The sequence below is a fragment of the Petromyzon marinus genome, chromosome 1 (genome assembly GCF_048934315.1).
Source record: "Petromyzon marinus isolate PM22_M1 ecotype Great Lakes invasive population chromosome 1, UKy_Petmar_22M1.pri1.0, whole genome shotgun sequence".
NCBI classification, from domain to species: Eukaryota; Metazoa; Chordata; class Hyperoartia; order Petromyzontiformes; family Petromyzontidae; genus Petromyzon; species Petromyzon marinus.
The window spans coordinates 14,124,841-14,144,373 of NC_133667.1; the positions used below are offsets into that span (position 1 = coordinate 14,124,841).

Genomic DNA, 19,533 nt, shown 5'->3' on the forward strand with positions numbered 1-19,533 from the left:
ACCAGAACAAGTGGATTGAGAAACTAACGAACAATATCTGCATCTACGTTTTAGGGTTGACCAAAACCGGGGGATCATCTGCGTTGGGTCTTTCACAAGGTGTTTGCAAGTTCTTATGAATTCCATTCAGCTTTCCAAGCTTCATCACGGTTGAATTCACATTGTTGAAGGTTAAGCGAATGGGTCCCAAAGGGCTATGGAAAAACCCTGGATACACCTTAAATGTCCCCTGCATTGCAGAATGATATTTTATCTGCAAATGGAACGGTCTCGTTACCTGTGTGGATGTTGACTTGTTAATTATAATGATAAGTTGTATTATTCGTTTTACCAGTTGCAGTCATTAAGGTATGCCTTGAACAAAATTAATCAGCCAAAAGGATATTATTTGATGTCATGTCTTTTATTCAACAAAACTGCATAGTAGTATACCTTACACAACACCGTGAAAAATGTCCACAGTAACACATTTCATCATTACAACTGATATCCCGCACCTCCGATTAGCACAGTTAGCTACATACGGTGAGAAAGAAGTTCAATATACATACATATCCAATGTGGGTCTGCCGCAAGCGAGCTTTCATCCCGGTAATGCAAGCTGGCCGGGTGGCTCACAAGTCCGGGTATTGAGCCGGTACCATAGAACCTGGGTTCGAATCTGGGATTAATCAGGCCGTCATTAAAACGGGTTCTCAACTGGAGTGAGATGGTCTCAGTCTAGCCACCAATAACTGTACATTAAAAAAACCCCATCACAAAAAATTAGATTCAGCACTTAATTTGGCTAAATGTAATTCTGAAAATTAAAATGTTTCACTAAGTGGAAACATGGTAGGGAAAACCACTACCACCTTACCCTCTACTGTGTGCACCATAGGCCACGAGGATGGATTTGATCTGCTCAAGTAGACCGTTCTCTGGCACAAAGGGTTGCACTTCTATGTGAGAGTTCTGAATGGATTATTTGCTTCATGACCTGATACTGATAGCACAATTATTGAAAATCAGAATATGTATTTATACTGGAGGAATTCGATAAGCTAGCACTTTTTCACAGATGTTCAGTAGTTTTCACAGATGTCCAGTAGCACAAATCAATTATGCACAAATCAACAATCGTATTTCTTGTACCACTATTTCTGCTCAAGGCTTGTGCGTGCACTGGTGATCTGTTAAGTGATGACTGCGCGAGAAGCTGCTGTTGCAAATATCGCAACGGTAGGGCTTCTGCCCCGTGTGCGTGCGCTCGTGGACCTTCAGATTGGAAGAATGCGAAAAGGACCGGTTGCACATCTCGCAGTGGAACGGCTTCTCTCCTGTGTGTATGCGTTGGTGATATCTAAGAAGTGAGAGCCGCACAAAGCTCTTCTTGCACACTGTGCACTCGTATGGCTTGTTCACCAAGTTAACATTCCCGTTCACTTCCAGCGACGTTAACGTGTCCAGCTGGTTAACTGATCGGTCGGCCTCTTCAACAGCAGGATCCTGCCGACTCCTAGGCAAATCCTCAATGGCGTTTGGTGATTCCTGTCGCCCGTGATAGTGTCCAGTTTTTGCAGAATTATTATCCGTACGCATTTCACTTCCAGTCCTCTGCCGATTGTGATACTGCTGCAGCCGTGAACACGAAGCAACTTTTTCGAAATTTGTGAAGTTCAGTCCCATCCCTTGTAGTGAAACCACGTCTTGCACGATGAACCCCGAATTTTCTTCAATGCCACTAGCACCTGTGTGGGGGAAAACAATACAAAAAAATGTGTTGTATCTATAGGCCTTTTCCAAAATTGATATTAATAAGACTTGCCGATGTGTGTTTTTTATTATAAATAAATAAATAACACCCGCTACGACAAGGACCAGCAAAAAGCAGCTGGAGATCTAAAAAGGCTGTAAAAATATTAATAATAAACTCCGGGGCAAAGGGAGGTTAGTGACTATCTGCAAAATATCTAGATTGCCAAAGGACAATTCACAAACAAACCTATTTGATGTAACACAGCCGCCCCGGGTCACCGAATGGGAAGGGGGAATTCCAGGCTTCAGGGACCCCCCCCCCCCCCCCTTCGTCAGCCCGCAGACAGAATGACGCCATACAGAAAGAGATTTAAACATATTACCCTTCTTTGCTATTAATACGAGGGTTAAAGTTTAGAACTTAGTAAATAGGTCGACATCGTGTATGTATGCGGACAGGGAGCAAAAGTATAAAACCCTTGGAATATCGGAGGTAACATCTAATGATGAACTCTTAAATCACAAATCTTGGGGACAGAAAATGCAGAGTTACATCAAGGGTTATCGAGAAGGAATGAGGCGGAATGGGACGAGCTTACACAGCCAAGATAGACTGTGTTCCATAGGAAGGAGCCTCCCGGCCGTCTTTGTCTTCCCGCAGCGCGGGAGAGCCAGAATGTAACACCCTTCGAGATCAAAAGGAGGAAGGGGGTGGGAAGGAATTTCTCTTTCCGAGCAGCTTCCAGGACGGTGGAACAACCGGACAGACAGGATTTGATTACTTTTAATTAACAGAAAGTCCAAGGGAAACTTAACAACAAGAATAAGCTGACATTATAGGAATAATCTCGGGAAACATAAACCAAAATGATAATGATGCAGGGTTAAACCGAGGGCCAGCCAGAAAGAGAGAGAGCCTCCCAGCCGCCTTTGTCTTCCCGCAGCGCGGGAGAGCCAGAAATGTAACACCTTGAGGAGGGCGACGGTGATCACAGGAAGGGGGAACAGATGGCTCAATAAAATGACATGCACACACACACGGACACACACGAACACACGGACTACACCCCCCCCCACAACGCAGAGTGAGCATCTGTTTTTTTCCTCTCGCAAGAGACGCGCAGAGGGGGGAGATTTTTCGGATAAAACAGCAGCACGACACACACAATAGCGCTTTCGACAGTTCAACAAGGCACAGCTCGGCGAGCGCCAGAAGAGGGCGGCGAGCGGCAGGGTCCAAGGGGCCCCGCGATCAACCGAGGATGGCGAGGCTGGCAGAGTAGCGTAATTAAATCAATTAACATACATTCGGATAATTACGCAAACTTTAAATTTCATTTAATTTTGATTATTTTCATAAAAATTTTCATAACCGACATACACAACACCAGAAACGTGGAGAATTCCTCCTGTTTCGAGTCATATTTACTGTAAAAAAATGGGCTTGGGCAGTACACGCTGCTAAAACGTATAAGGGCCGGTGGTCGAGGCTAAAAAGAGTGGCAGCCAAAGCAGGCAACACGTCCGATATGATGCCCACCATGGAGATGCAGCGATGAAATCATCTCGTGTGCAGGAGTTTGATAGACTTTCATCGCGAGACTCTGAGAGATGGCGATGACTTTCGAAAACCTTAACCCATCGGTGGATTGATCATGGCTGATGGTGATGATGAAGAGCTAGAAACATATCTGTGATATGACTGCAAATATTGGAAAAATTGTTCAAACGTGGGCTCTATAATTCGGTTTTACCTTCAAGGGCCTCTGTCTTAATTGTAGATGATTCATCCACAGCGTTCGAATCTCCCATGTCTGCAAAATAAGTTAAACATACATACATACTTTCCCTCAAGAAAACGGTAATGGTGCACTTTGCTGTGGACTCTCAAATCAATGTGCGCTTCTCCGATGTGTTTTCGGTTTGTATTGCGTGTTCGGCATTATGAACTTTAGGACGTATGCATTCCCGCCGCAGTACAGAGAGCAGAGTGACACACAGCACAGATACAGACAGTGATAGACAGATAGAGATATAGAAACACAAAGAGGTGAATGTTGCAGCAATGGTGCAGTGGATTAACACACTAAGCTAAAAACCAAGCCCTGAGTTTGATTCACAGCCATGGCTTTTACTTGTGTCGTGCCTTATTGAAGACGGAGACTTGTTCTTTGGAGGCAACACGTATTTATTACAGACACTTCACTCTACAGTGGCTAATCTGATACTTGAAGAGGTAACGGCCTCTTCACCCGTACTCTATAGAGGGAATGTTTCCCGAGTCTATCTGACCTGGGCCAGCTTCGGCGCAGGTCCCGATCACCAGCCACACGAGTTCGGCCCTCAAAAGGACATCGGGCCTCGTGGCTCTGGTGTCGCACCCTGGCTTGCTTTGCCCGGCCCTCAAAAGGACTGCGGGCCAAAGGAGTTCCAGGGTCTAGCTAGTTGATCTTCTTTCTTCACTGGCTCTTCATCTTGCTTGAGTCGAACTGCCCCTCAGCTCTCCAGGTCCCCCCTTTTATGCTGTCCCTCACTGAGGGGCGGGGCTGGGAGGAATCACAGTGTTCCCCACAGCCCCCCAGGGTGGTGGCCGTAGCGGACGTGTGTGTGGCCACCGCCCTACAACCGCGTGTCCCCCTCTCGTAACACCTCTACATCACCCCCCCCCCCCCCCCCCCCCGTACAGCCCGCAGCCGTCCCGGCTGCAACAACACTCAACAAAAAAATAGAACAGAACAACAACAACAACAACAAATTACCCCAACCCACCTGTACAAATAGACACTATACACAATATATACAAAAAAAAATATATCCCCCCCCCCCCCCCCGGCACCGGAACCCGCGATGCAACGTAACCGACCCGACGCGTAGTTCGTGAGGAGAAGAAGAACGCCTGGACAGTGAGCAACCACCCCTCACGAAAACCGGCGTGATTTAGCCCGAGTCCAACTGGTTGGCCCGTTGTACGGGGCAGGGAATGGTGGTCTGAGGGTTGAGGCAGGCAGCCCCTGAGGGCACAGTGTGGGCTGCCTGGTTCCATGTTCATTGTCCGGCTCCGGTGGCCGATGTGTTTTGTCAGCTGTCAATTCCGGTGTGCCTGGAAGTGGAACAGGCAGTGGCATGTGAGGATAAGGTGATGGTACCACATTCCCCGAGTCGACGGACACATCACATGCTCGGCCACTAGGACATCCATGGGATGTATGCGGTGAAATGAACGGTTTCAGTCGTGAGGGGTGAACATACCATAGCCGTATCCCCCACTTAATCCGAACACATTGTGGCCGTGCGACCTGCACAACCTCAACCGGCCCTCTCCATGGCTTCAGCAGTTTAGGGGATGTTGCCAACGGTACCTGCAGACGGTGTAGCCATGTCTTATCGCCAGGTTTCCACTCGTGGGTGTGTGTGCGGTGTGCACGCAACTGCTCGTTCGCCAATTGGCGAGAGCATGAATGCTGTGCCGCAGCCTCCCGTGCCTCGGCCAATTTCAAAAGGTTGAATTTTACATGATCGGCCAACTTGGATTTAGGGTGGGGCACCGAAATCCCCAACTGGTCATCCACGGGCGGATCAGCATCCCTGCCGTAAATCAGGAAGAAGGGGGAATACCAAGTTGCCGCGTGGGGAGCCATCCTATAGGCGGCAAGAACACCTGGGATTTGGAGGTCCCAATCGACCTGAGACTCGCACACCTGATGGCACAGCATGGACGTGAACGTCCTGTGGAGCCGCTCCACCATCCCGTTCGTCTGCAGGTGGTACGGGGAGGTACGCACTTTCTTTGTTCCCAACAGGTTGCACACCTCACGCAGTAAGGGAGCTCGAGAAATTATTTCCCTGATCGGTCAGCAGCCGCTCCGGTGCGCCGTTGTCCAGGACATAGCCCTGGACAAAGGCCTCGGCGATGGCCGCTGCCAACTGGTTAGCGAGTGGCCAGGCCATGGGCCATCAAGTTAAATATTTGACGCCAACCAGCAGGTACTTATTACCCCTAGGCATTGCCGGGAATGGCCCCAAAATGTCGAGCCCGATGAGCTCATTGACACGAGAGACTCGAATGGATTGTAACGGTGGACAAGCCGCTTTGGCTGGCGGTTTTCGCTGGGCGCACTGCACACATCCTTTGAGAACAATCGACACATCCTTATCCATGCCCGGTCAGAAGAAGTCAAGGAGGAGCATGACTAAGGTCTTGTGAAACCCCAAATGCAACAGCCGCTCGTGAGCGGCCAGAATGACCCTACCCCGCAAGGCGGACGGCACAACAATTCTGTAATGGAGGGCTTTTCCATCCCAATTCATAAGGAGACCCTCCCGCATTATCCAAGAATCGACCCTTCTCCGACCGTCCGTGGAGCCGCCAGCCTTACAACGTAGCGTGAGGAGGGACGCGTCCCCCATTTGGAGCAGGCCCCAGTCAGCGAGGGTCAAATTAAGTAACAAATCCCCACCCGTTTGAGAGAGAGAGCTACCCGGAGCCGGTGTGTCAGCGGCAGCGGCCAAAACAGTGGACGGGACAACACATTTCGGTTTGCAACATCCCGATCCAAGGAAACATGCACATTCCCCGCCGACTGCCAGTCACGACAGGGCATCAGCGTTTGTATGGCGAACACCCTTTCGGTAAGTGGTCGTGAATTGGTAGTCCTGCAGGACTTCCAACCATCGAGACAGTTGTCCCGATGGCTGGTCAACACGGAGTGCGTATTGTAATGTCCCGTGGTCCGTACGGTTAGTGAAGTGCTGCCCGTAGAGATACGGCCGATACTGTTGGATAAAAAAACCGATAGCCAATAGTTCGCGACGGGTAATGCATACCGCTGTTCTGCCAGAGATAAAACCCTGCTACCGTAGGCGACAACACGTTCGACTCCTCCAATGACCTGCGAGAGCACTTCGCCAATGCCGGTGTTACTGGCATCCGTGTCGAGCACAAAGGGTGCAGTGAAATCAGGGTAACACAGGAGCGGAGCACTCACGAGGGCGTCCCTGAGGGAGCGGAAGGCGGCCTCCTTCTCAGGATCCCAGCAAAATTTTAGGCCCTTTGCCGTCAGAGTGTGGAGGGGCTTGGCTATGGTGGCAAAGTCTGCAATGAACCGCCGATAGTATGAGGCAAACCCTATGAAGCTACGAACCTCACTGACCGAAGTGGGCGTAGGCCAGGAGCTGACGCACTGAGTTTTAGCGGGATCAGTGGAGATACCTGAACGACTCACTATGTGCCCCAAATACCGCACAGATTCCCGGAGGAGGTGGCACTTCTGTGGCTTGAACTTTAATTTAGCGGACCGCATTTTCAGGAATGACATCGTCCAGGTAAATTAAACAGGTATCCCATTGGTGACCGGCCAAAACCAATTCCATCAAGCGCTGGAATGTCGCGGGAGCTGAGTGGAGTCCCATGGGCAACCGATTAAACTGGAATAGGCCCAAGGGTGTTCTAAAAGTGGTCTTGGGTTTTGACTCCTCGTCCAGGGGAAGTTGCCAAAATCCCGATAGCAGGTTTAACGTGGAGAAATATTGTGCCCCCGCCAAGGCGTCCAATGATTCGTCCAATCTGGGGAGTGGATATGCATCGGCCACAGAGATCTTATTCAGGCGACGAAAATCTACGCAAAACCTCAGAGACCCATTGTGTTTTTTGACGAGCACGATCGGGGCCCCCCATGGACTGGTGGAAGGGGAAATGATGTCCGCCGACAGCATGTCATTAACAGCCGATTTGACATGCTCCTTCTTGGCGGGGCTTTACCGGAATGGATTTTGCCGGATGGGGGCGGTGTCACCTGTGTCAATATGGTGACGTAGCAAGTCGGTGCAACTGATATCATATTTGTGGTTGCTAAAAAGTCAGAAAATTCAAGCAACAGGGCGCGCAGTGCAGCAAGTTGCGAACCGGACAGGTCAGTGGATTCAGAACAAAGTGAATCCAACCACCCCTGATCCCGGCTTAGTTCCGGCTGTGGAGTGGGACCGTCATGCACATGCCCAATCACCGGTTCTGCCATTGGTGCCGACGACGCGTGAGCGAGCACGGTCCCCTGTGGGACCACAGCCGTTTGAGGACCCGCATTTAGAACCATGATGAAGGGATCCCTGTCTGCCTGCACTATCGTCTGAGCCACCAACAACTACAGCTCCTTCACTGCTCCGTTTCATAAACCCAATTGGACCCCATGTGGTGCTACCCCTATGCCGAGAGGTTTTTGCTTGTACAGTCGCAGCGGTTGTGCGTATACCGCTTGGGGAAACCAAAAACGCTATGCGGCGGCCCGAAGGAAGTTCAACACAGCCCTGATCAATGAGGATCTTAATCGGCATTTCAGCCAAAAAATCCGTTCCCAACAAACATGGGACTGCGAGAGAGGATGAAACCAAGACTGGCCCAGATAGCTTAATATCGCCAATTCAAATTCTCGCCCGGATTTGACCGATGATGCCCAAGGATCCTGCATTTGCCGCATAGCACGGGACGTCAACAGGCAGTAATGGTCGACATTGAACAGGGAGTATGTTATAGATAAGGTCGGAGATAATCGTTGCCGACGCCCCAGTGTCAACCAGTACCCGAACCTCGACTCCCTCAATGGAACCCGCAACCACAGACGATCCGGCCGACGCAGCAACCACCCTATGAGCCAACTCGGACCACTGACCCGGACCGAGCGCTCGTCCAAACGCACCACCCCTCACTGAACTGGCGCCCGTGGTGCGTGATGTGTCATGTGCGGCGCGGTGAGTCGTGTGTAGTGTGTGGGGGGGCCGAGCATGTGTGGTGCCGCGACTTGCCGGATATTGCTGGGATGACTTGGAAGCCTGGGCGTCGTTCGGCCGAGGTCCTGGTGCACGCAGCCGTGGAGCCCGGCACCCCGATGCAACATGGCCTCGGAGGCCACATTTGTAGCAGGTGACGAGGGCTGACGATGGTCTCGGTTGCTCCAGCTTGCGCGCCGGATACTGAGGCTGTCGGCCACCCGACCTCCAATCCCCCAGACGAGTCGCAGCGAAGACCTCCTCCGATGGCTGGGCGTCTTGGGGCTCGCTGCGCTCCGAGGTGGAGGCGGCAGTGATGAGAGGCCGGTTTCGCTTCAAGACCTCGTGACCATGAATGTTCTTGGCGACCCGCAACGAGCATATGTCCGCATCATCTGCTGCCAGGACAACGATGCCCAGCTCCTGGGCCAACACTAGGAGCTTCTCCGTTACCATGGCATCGATGCCTTCGCAGTCCATCCGCGGAAAAGCCGCCTTAGCGAGGGCCAAAAGAGCTGTGCGGTAGGCGAGAGGCATTTCCTTCGCGCCCTTCCTCCATTCGTGAAAATGGTTGCGACTCACAGATGGCGGTCAGTAGACAGTGGCCATCAACTGTAGCGCTGCCTGCAGTGTAGAGCGACGCGATCTCGGGGCTGACACTAGGGTAGCCAGAGCGTCGTCGTCCATAGTCGCTGGGAGGGCGCGCAGCGCCTCATCGTCGGACCAGCCCGACATCTCTTGGTGGGCGAGGAAGCGTCGTTGGAAGGCTCCCCAGTCGCCTGCGTCAGCTGTGAACGCTGTTAAAACGGACAGTTGCTGCTGGAACGTCTGCTCCGTCGCTTGCCGATGATGGTCCCGTACAGGACTCTCGTACAGTGCAATGGTGGCCCCCTCCGTAGGTCGCACCGCTTCTGGCGCGGAGATTCCTGGTTGGCTACGGCCGTGGCCATCGCTTGGGGATGACGTGGCGAGCGGTGGTTGGGTGCCGCCTCCCACGTGGCGTGCCCGGCCCCTGCCACCCCCGGAGTCCACCCCGGAAATGGCACCAATTTCAATTTGCGGCGCCGTGTTAATGGCGGGAACGGTAGTTTGCCGCCGATTCTCCCCCCTCTCTCCCACCCCCGCTCCTCCCGTATGGGTAATTTCTTTAAGTATGGAGGCGGCGGCGAGCAGTAATTCGGCGAGGCGGGAGTGAGCATCCCGAAGCCCATCCCCCGACTGTGGCGGCGTGCCCGGCGGCTGCTATGGCTGTTGAAGCACCGGCATCGCCCCAGGTTCCGTCTCCGGCTCGTGCGGACCCGCCTCTGCAGGGTCGTCAACTTGGCCTGATTCGCGCCCACGAACTGTGCTCCTCATGTCCATTGTTGGATATGCACCTTTTTCCAAAATTAATATTAACAAGAAATTAACCGATACACCTATATATATTTTTATGAATAAAACATATAAGAGCATAGTAAACTGAAAAACAACACGTAAGCCAAAAAGACGCCTTGTCCTCCCGTAGCGTGTGAAAGCGGAGACAAGAGCGTGCTAACGAACTCAGCAGCAGACCTTGGCAATAATTGGGTTGGGGAAATTGCAAGGCATGATCACACAGAGCGTTGATACTAACACTATCCACCTTATAGTTAAATAAATAAATTAAATAAATAATAGGCTCCAAGGACAACCTCCCCCAACCTCAGCACGGGCCGCTTTGAAAAAAAAACAGCTGAGCGCAAGCTGCAAGGTTGACGTAAGCGGAGCCTAGGGTCGTGGAGAGTTCGCGTTAGCCTAGACATAGGTGAGTCAAAAAGCTCAACCATTTATTCTGCATCTTCTAGCGTTAAAGTTCGAAATTCAACAACAGGAGTAGGCTAAACTATCGATCCTCGTGCTCGCTCCAATTGGAGACAAGGCTATGAGCTACATCAATGAACTATTGCCCATTTGCTAATCCAATACTGCATGTTAATTCACCTTTCGTAGTTTTTGCACAACCTGACCGAAGCTTATGACACAGAATATTTTTCTAAGTCAAAACGAATTCTCTAACCTCGGGACATAAGCGACTAATAATGCAGTGTTAATTCAAAGAGCAAGAGAAGGAAAAACACGTAAGCCAAAGAGCCTAAGAAAAACCAAGGGCGTGGAGAGAGGCAACACTGAATGCAGCATGTGAAACTGACCTCGGCACGCTAGAGATAAGAGTGGAAAGAATCAGAGCCAACTCATTATTGCTGCCACCTGTACTCGCGAGAAGGGAGAGTCTGGAGATAACACTCCCCCACCGCAACCAGACGGAATGACGAAATTAATGGAGACCTTGAGATGAACGGCGTGTGTAGACCGAGAAGCAGCTCAAGGCGCAGCCCTGAAGCGAGGGCGGGAGAGACCCCATCGGGTGTCTGTACTAAAGCTAGCAGTTGCACGATAATGGGGCAGAGAGAGTGAGACAGGGAGTTTCAGTTAAAGGAACCATGTAATTTCATAGAGCGTTAATGTTAACGCTATTCGCCATGAGCTATGTCCCGCTGGCATGGCCTTGCGGATACTTGAGCGATGTTAAACCGAGGGCCAAGGAAAAAGAGGGTCTCCCAGCCACCTTTGTCTTCCTGCCGTACATGTTCAGAGTATACATACGCTTAAGAGAGCACTTTCCCTGGAGCTAAAGTCAAGCGCCACGATGGAAGACTGACACAGCAAACACAGCAGACCTCGAGTCACGTGCAGAATCATAACTGTAAGTCTGTGATGGAAATGTTAACTTAAAAAAAAAACTTAACCATTTCTCCGTGCGTCGGTAAAGGTCGTATCAGAGAACATCGCCCCTCCCTCCAGATTACGTAACACAGACAAAGACGCCTGTGAGATGATTTGAAACACCTGTTGTTTTGATGGTATGAAAAGAGGGGGCCTGGGTCTGGGAAGCGGTGAGAGTCGGTCACACAGGGGAGAATTCCGCCTCCCTTAAGGTTGTGCCACACAGACAAAGACGTCTTGAGACGATTTGTAACACCTGCTGTTTTTTGATGGTCTATGGAAAGAGAAATCAATAGAACAAGGCCGTAAATGACGCACACAAGGATACACATACACAAGGACACGCATACGGACACACGCTCCAGACCTAGACACACCGATAAATCCAAAAGAAGCCTCACCTTGTGGGGAGGAGTCAAGAGGAAGGATTTTGGCATAAAAGAGGACGCTGCCGCATTGAAAGTTCAGTTCGGCTGGCTCATCGGAGTCCGGTTCGGCTCGGCTGAGCTCAGCTCAGCTGAGCCCATCAGCTGAGCTCGCCATCTCATCAGCAAGAGTTCGGGGGAACTCATCAACGGGGCTCCTCAACAGAGCTCCTCAGCTGCTCAGCAAGGAGCTCATTACCTCAACTCAGTTCGTCCGGAACTCAGCTGAGTTCGGTCGGCTCACCGGAGCCGGCTCATCGGGGCTCAACTCATCGGAGCGGCTCCTCATCTCATCTGCAGGCGGGCAAGACCCGCTTGACAGCTCAAATCGCCCCTGCGTGGGTCGGCCTCTGTCGACGCGGAGGTCTCTGCCGCCCGCCGGGGTGGCGAGGGTCGCTGTTTAGCGACGAGGCTACGAACGTGCATCGCCAGCGCCGATAGCGCAATCGGTGGTCAACACTCAGCGACACAATGAGGGCCAGCTGCCAAGCCAACGTCACTTCCCGCGCATGCTACGAGCGTGCTGTGTACGCCATCGCAACTACAACAACGTGGGCCAGCTGCCAAGCCAACTCACCTCCCGCGCACGCTACAAGTGTGCTGTGTGCGCCATCTACCGACAGGCCATCGCAACTACAACAACGTCAGCTGGTCAGCCTACGTCAACCAGTGTGGGCCGAGCTTAATCAACTGATACGTATGACGCACACTGCTCCACTACACGACAAATCAGGCGTTCGCTTGACCTAAAGTCTCAACTCCAAATACTGACTATTCAAAACAATTCATATCACTCAAACATGCACTGGTCCTTAACCAGAAGCCAATACTCAAGTCCATAGGCCATCAGTGGCTGTGAAGGCATCACGGCAGATCGAGTGAACACTCCGTTGTTTATAAGTATATTCGTAATATTTCCTCCTTAATATTTTGTTTTGGGCTGTACTTCTAATCGCATAAGTACCAACTGATCCATCAATACGAATGAATCCTTGACACCTTCACCACGGAGCAACGCTCACGTGGGGGGGGGGGGGGATAGTGTATCCAACCGGCTTCCTTATCAGGCGATCTGGTCCACAATTAATTAAACGTTAGTCCAAGATAAGGATATCAGGGGAGAGAGCACACCCCACTGCACCCCCTCACCCTAAGCTATTCTGGTAATCATATAATCTACCCAATGGATCTATTGAGATATTTGTGCCTTTGGGAATAATAACTGTTTTTGATCGCCTTTTTCGTATTAATATCGTCATATAATCTTTAAGTACTTCTCGTTACTGATCGCGCACGCACTCGCGTACTCTACAGAATACTCAACTGTTCCGTGACCTAATGTGCTAACAATGTGATAAGGGTTGCTTATGGATCTATGAATAAGTGCGGTACTGCGTGAACAATTCAAGTATAATCATTTATTATATGGTTAAGGTTTTTATTTAGATTAGCATATGCATGTTTTAACGACTCTCTCACCAACAGAGCTCGCGTTACGTGGTGGAATTAACCACAGGTGCTGTTGTCAAAGTGAAACAACCCAGTCATTGATGAGACTGTGTTGATACTGTGTTGTAATTCCAAGCCGAGAGTTGTATCTTTTAAAGTTAAGGTTTAATTAGAGAATAAATTGATTAATGCAGAAGTGGTCGTGTGATTCTTTCCTGAAATCTATGCATAAGATCTGGTTCTGCGATGAGATATGAACTTGGTAACCTAACATAAACATACTAATCCATACTCAGTAAATGTTAAAGCGAGAATTATAGGAACTTGGGGACCTAACATAAACTCTAATCCATACTCGGTAAATGCTAAAGCGAGAATCATTGTATTATCCTGATCGATAATACGAACTTAAACCACGAAGCAGAGTTGACTCTTGACACTAGCATAACAGCATACGATTAATTGCATTGTCCCGATTGATAACAGACCCTTGTCAACGAGGCAGGGCCTTATTATCATAAAGGCTGTCATTAACATAGCCACACCCACTCCCATAAATTAATATGGTTATCCCTCAAATTAGCATAATTACATAAATTTACATAATTTCATATAAATTAGGCAGATTTCAAATTTCATTTAACTTTCATTATTTTGCATCAAATTTTCAGACACCTACATATGCAACACCATCTCGTGCAGGTAAAAACCACTTCTGTCACCAGTTGTAGTGGCCTTATTGACTACGGAGACTTGTTCTTTGGAGGCAACATGTATTTATTAGACACTTCACTCTACAGTGGCTAATCTGATACTTGAAGAGGTAACAGCCTCTTCACCTGTACTCTATAGAGGGAACGTTTCCCGAGCCTTAGCCCACGCTAGCTCACTGGTTCCCTCTATCCTGGTTCTCTCTTAAGAGGCAATTTGACCTGGCCCAGCTTCGGCGCAGGTCCCGATCACCGGCCACACAAGTCCGGTCCTCAAAAGGACATCGGGTCTCAAAAGGACAGCGGGCCAAAGGAGTTCCAGGATCTAGCTAGTTGATCTTCTTTCGTCACTGGCTCTTCATCTTGCTCGAGTCGAACTGCCCCTCAGCTCTCAGGGTCCCCCCTTTTATACAGTTCCTCACTGAGGGTTGGGGCTGGGAGGGATCACAGCGTCCCCCACAGCCCCCCAGGGTGGTGGCCGTAGCGGACGTGTGTGTGGCCACCGCCCTATAACCGCATGTCCCCCTCCCGTAACACCTCTACACTTGTGGCAGGTGAAATCTGAAGCAGTCCTGAGAACCACCTTCACCAACTTGCATCAAGGAGCTTGTTGAAGTATGGTCAACAATTATCATGACCAACGTGTGGTGGGGAGGCCTTCATACAGAAGTAGATTGACAAAAGGATGAATATTATTATTAGAGGAGAATGGGAAACGTTAAAATTGGGTTTATAATTTGGTTTTACCTTCAAGGGCTTCCGTGTTTATTAAAGGTGATGCGTCCACAGCTTGCGATTCTCCCATATCTGGAATGAAGTTCTTCTCACCTTCATCTGTATAAAGCATAATGCATTTGCGGGTTTATTTTCCAAACCTATGCATTCTTTTACAAGTTTGCTAAATCCAATGGCTAAATACCATAAATGAGATATTTAATATAGGAATAGGTTTTACCCTTTTAATTGGCACAAAAACTGACACCTTTATTCAAGGCATCATGCTTGCAATAACCACAACACAAGCAGTCAAAATGCAAACAAAAAAGACAACTCTGATAATAATATGCACTGTCCTTGAATTTGATTGGTCCACACCCGAGACGGCTTTCTTCAAGGACAGTGCAAGGACAGTGCATATTATTATCATAGTTGTCTTTTTTGTTTGCATTTTGACTGCTTGTGTTGTGGTTATTGCAAACATGATGCCTTGAATAAAGGTGTCAGTTTTTGTGCCAGTTAAAAGGGTAAAACCTATTCCTATATCTTGTTACTGGCAAAAGAGGTCTCATAATGAGATATTTAATGTTATAAAATAAGTTTATACTTAAAACTTTCGTGACTGCAGGAATTCATATTCTTGGTTCTTTTGGTAAAGTCACGTAAAAAATAAATTAAAATAAAATACAAATGAAAATAATGAAATTAAAATAATAAATTGAAAGTAATGAAAGCAAAAAACCCATGACGTTTCGATCGCAACACAAGCGGTCTTCATTAGGCGGAGAGAAAAGTGGGGACAAGCCTCATAAGCAGCTACATTTGGAAGCTTGCCCCCACTTTTCTCTCCACCTGATGAAGACTGCTTGTGTTGCAATCGAAACGTCGTGGGTTTTTGCTCTTATGATTATTTTTACTTTTATTTTCATTTTTTCTTTTTTTTTCTTTCTATTTACGTGACTTTACTGAAAGAACCAAGATTATAAAATAAGGTCGGCGAACAAGAATACAACTTTACCGTTCACTTTGTAATCTTCAATTTCATTCATCACACTGTTCTCAGGGAAAACGACAGTGTTGGCTGAAGGGGAGCCAACAGCGCACATTCCAGTGTTATCAATGTCTCCCAGCCTCTGCACGGACAGCAGCAGTTCCCGGCTCAAGCCGCTGAACAGCACGAGCAGCACCTCCACCAGGCCTCCCAGGTTCACGTCGCCAGGGGAGGAAGTGGCGGCGTCGTCCAAGCGCAGCATCCCAGCGTCGCGGGGCTCGGCACCCTGCAAGGCCTTCACCACCTGCCGCAGCACGGCGTAGAAACCGAAGGGCAGGCGGTCGCGCGCCGTGGCCAGCAGCTCGGCCCGCACGAGGCCGTCCCCGACGCAGGCGCGCAGGACTCCGTAGTCCCGGATGCCCAGTTCCGAGTCCATGGCCTGGGCCACCTCCGCGTTCACGCCCTGTGCCTTCAGCCACGCTGGGAAGTCCCCGCTTGGCTCCAGCACTGGGGTGGTCACCATGCATGCCATTCTGATGGGACGTAAATATTTGAAAACAGTGATGAATGCATTGAAGACAAGAAACTTCTCATAACCACCGTGGAGGTGCAGCGATGAAATCAGTTCACGCGAAGATGGATGGAAGCAGCATTGAACTGCGAGGGATGGCGACGGCATGTGGATGAATTCCTCCAGCAGTGAATAGAGAATGGCTGATGATGTTGAGTGCACATTGAGACTAATTGTCTCTTTTAAGGGCGAGATAGATGGCCTTATGAGCCCTTCTATCCGAATTTCATTCCAGGAAATTGCCAGCATCAGTGCCGAATGATGTCTAACCTGGTCCCCTGGCCATTGACAAACAGCTGAAAATCATGATCAGGTTTAGAACATTGTCTAGTTAAACATATTAACACAGGTTAACTGAAATGCATGTAATGGGCAAGGGGAGGTAGCATCGATAGAATTGGTCTTTGAAGCTGCAGTAAAACTCCGGATAGCCGGACCGAGATAATAATAATTCCGAGCAGGCAGCGATATTTGTATTTGTGTCTCAGCCATACAGTGGTCGCTAGGGATGACATCATCACTACACCAGCCAATTAGCTGCCAGGAAATTCATCCTGATGTAATATGGCTGCCGTTGATGCACCGAATCACCACCCCCATGCGACAGAGCCCCCGGTGAAGTCAGTTGGTTTTGTTTTTTTAACAAAGTCAATTTAACACGCAGCTGGGCATTTGGAGGCAGTCCCTATTCACCATAAACAAAGATCCCCCGTGTAGCCTGTAACAGAATGTTGGGGCAAGTGCTGTTAGCGAGCACCTATGAAGGCCGGAACGGTACACGAGGGGGTGGGTGGCCAGCACCACGCCCGACCGCCTTTGTCTCCCCAGTGGCGATGTTTACACATCGCACCAGGTACTCATTTAAGGCTGAGTCGATCTAGGGGAGGCCCAGGACCGGTTCAAATAATCGTCACTGGGGTGTTGGCCGTGAGCGGGAATTGAACCCGGGTCGCCAGGTTCATAGTGCAGCGCGCTAACCGCTACACAATCGCTCTTCACACAGACAAAAACACACACAGACACAGATAGACAGACACGCAGACACACACAGACACACAGACAGACACGCACACACAGACACACACAGACACGCACACAGACACAGACACGCACACACACAGACACACACAGACAGTCACGCACACACACAGGCACAGACAGACACGCACACACAGACACAGACAGACACGCACACACACAGACAGACACAGACAGACACGCAGACACACACAGACAGACACACACACAGACAGACACAGACAGACACGCACACACAAACACACATACACGTACACACGCAGACACACACACACAGACACGCACACACACAGACACGCACACACACAGACAGACAGAGACTATGTACGCGATTCCGTTTAGTCTCCGGGCCCAGGGAAGCTTACGACGATGTTACTGTAACGGATGATGTGTATTTGTTGTTGTAGTAGTAGTAGGTGTTGTTGCTGATGTGGATGATAACGTTTTACTGGTAGGAACGAAGTTGTAAACTGAGTGTACCAGCCTGCAATAGATTAATGTGTCCGTCCGTCCCCTTTCAATACTTTAACGAAGTGAAATCTCGTGCTGTTGGGTGTAAAATCAGCAATAGACAGCGCAGAGACTTGTCCTACCAGCCCACCCTGCAGGGACCTGTTATATAAAAAAAGTCAGGGACCGCGGCAATTTGACACCCACTCGATTCTGCGGCAGTGTCGATGAAACCCAACACCCAGGGACGCACGTTGAACTTCTTTCGCACAGCACGTCGCCCAACCGTGATCATTATAATCGGAGGTGCAGCGTTGAGTTGATGGGCAGTGTTGAGTCTATGGGTAGTTGTTAGTGTATGGGGCCGTCCATAAATGACGTCACGCGATTTTGGACGATTTTTGACCCCCCCCTTGTCACACGGCGTCACAAAGTCAGACCCCCCCTCTCAAATATGACGTCACAAAGCTCTGCCCCCCCCCCCCAAAACCATATTTCCATTTTGAAAATAAAACATGCTTCAAATAACTTTCAATTATTGTCATTGTGCGTATTTAATCTGGCGCTGCACTCTGATGTTGTAGGAGAAAACATTTATTAAAAAGTCTATTTAATTAAGTAGAACGTGTTGTCTATATTTAAAGTTGCGCATTTTGATGTGGCGTCACATTTCTCAACCCCCCCCCCCCCTCGTCACACATTGTCACAAATGTCTGACCCCCCCCCCCCCCCAGGTGCTTGACGTCATTTATGGACGTCCCGCATGACAATAGGGTTTTCCCCTTTCTGGCAATAAAACAGGTGTTCAGATGTTAAAACACCAAACCGAAACCTTTGCAAGGAATCATGTCTGCATTAACCACATATACTTGCGGTGAAAACGGTGTTAGATCAGAGGGTGGATGCCAAAAGACGAACAGCACAAAGACAACGCCACTACCAGGACATTGAGAGCTCGGGGTGAGCAACTACATCACGAGACCTCCTTTGCCAGTATTACATTATTGTCTTTGTGCTGTTCGCCTGTTGGCGTCCTCTGGTCTCTATATATGTCTGTGTTTCGATGATTAATTTGGGTTTAAGGGAAAAACCATGAGCAATTAGTAATTTATGTCAAAATCTCAGGTGCGCGATTAAATCACAAATCGGATAAACCACACGCGGATAGTCGAGAGAGTCTACTGATCAAATAAACCACCACTCACACATACCAGTTGCACACAACCTAACCGCACATCATCAAAGTCGGGCCTACTTCTTCTCTCGTACGGCTGATGTAGCTGCAGAGGAACTATAATTTCACATTCAAGGTGGCCAAGCCAGACAACCGCATTAGGAGCAGCAGAGGGTATTGCTGTGATGTCTTGCATCGTTATATGTTGTACTTGTGGGGGCTACCGTCCCCCGCCATCACCGAATTGTCGGGGCCGTTATCCCCCGACTCCCCCGTTAAATTCGTCCCACTACCCCCCGGCTGTTCTGTGAGGTCCGGGCTACCAACCCCCAATTCTTCGCCTCCTTGCGCCCCCGACTTTGTGGCTGCCCGCGTAGGCATGTTTCAATTGGATGCGGCCGCCTGCTCTACGCTTACGACGTGCTACGCTGTTCAGGGCGGCGTGCCGCGGTGAGCGCGCTCGCAAAGTAAAACCCCGTCCCGCACGTGAACAAACAGGTGCGGCGCGCCGACGTGTGATTCCCTCACACACACGCTCCACGCGCTCAGGCAATAACAAACACGACGCTACCACCTGCCGAGCCCCGTGCACCAATCACACGCGAGGTAGTGGGGGGTCGGGGGTGGGAGGCCAGAGGCGTCTGCCGTGCGCGTGCTGCTGATTGGAGGGGGGTCACTTCGCTCCGATTTAAAGGGCCGTTTAAACAGCCGCGCGAATACGCGCACGCCAGGCGCTTAGCTCGCTACCTCGCTATTAGACAATCGCG

General features: G+C 49.8%; 1 protein-coding gene across 5 annotated transcripts; it reads right to left on the reverse strand.

The window, feature by feature from the left end:
* Window positions 1-382: 382 nt before the first annotated feature.
* Window positions 383-18,045, reverse strand: LOC116942538 (uncharacterized). 5 transcript variants are annotated; one of them, XM_032954599.2, is made up of 5 exons: window positions 17,736-18,045; window positions 15,561-16,066; window positions 14,573-14,659; window positions 3,492-3,551; window positions 383-1,730 (listed from the first exon to the last, which is right to left on the reverse strand). In XM_032954599.2, exons 2-5 carry the CDS (start codon window positions 16,063-16,065, stop codon window positions 1,147-1,149), a joined length of 1,236 nt encoding a protein of 411 aa, XP_032810490.2. In that variant the 5' UTR covers window position 16,066; window positions 17,736-18,045; the 3' UTR covers window positions 383-1,146. The 5 variants fall into 5 exon arrangements, 4 of the variants coding, with proteins under 4 accessions (XP_032810490.2, XP_032810499.2, XP_032810482.2 ...); XM_032954608.2 differs by having other exon boundaries at window positions 17,623-18,045; XM_032954591.2 differs by having other exon boundaries at window positions 17,471-18,045.
* Between the last annotated feature and the right edge of the window lie 1,488 nt (window positions 18,046-19,533).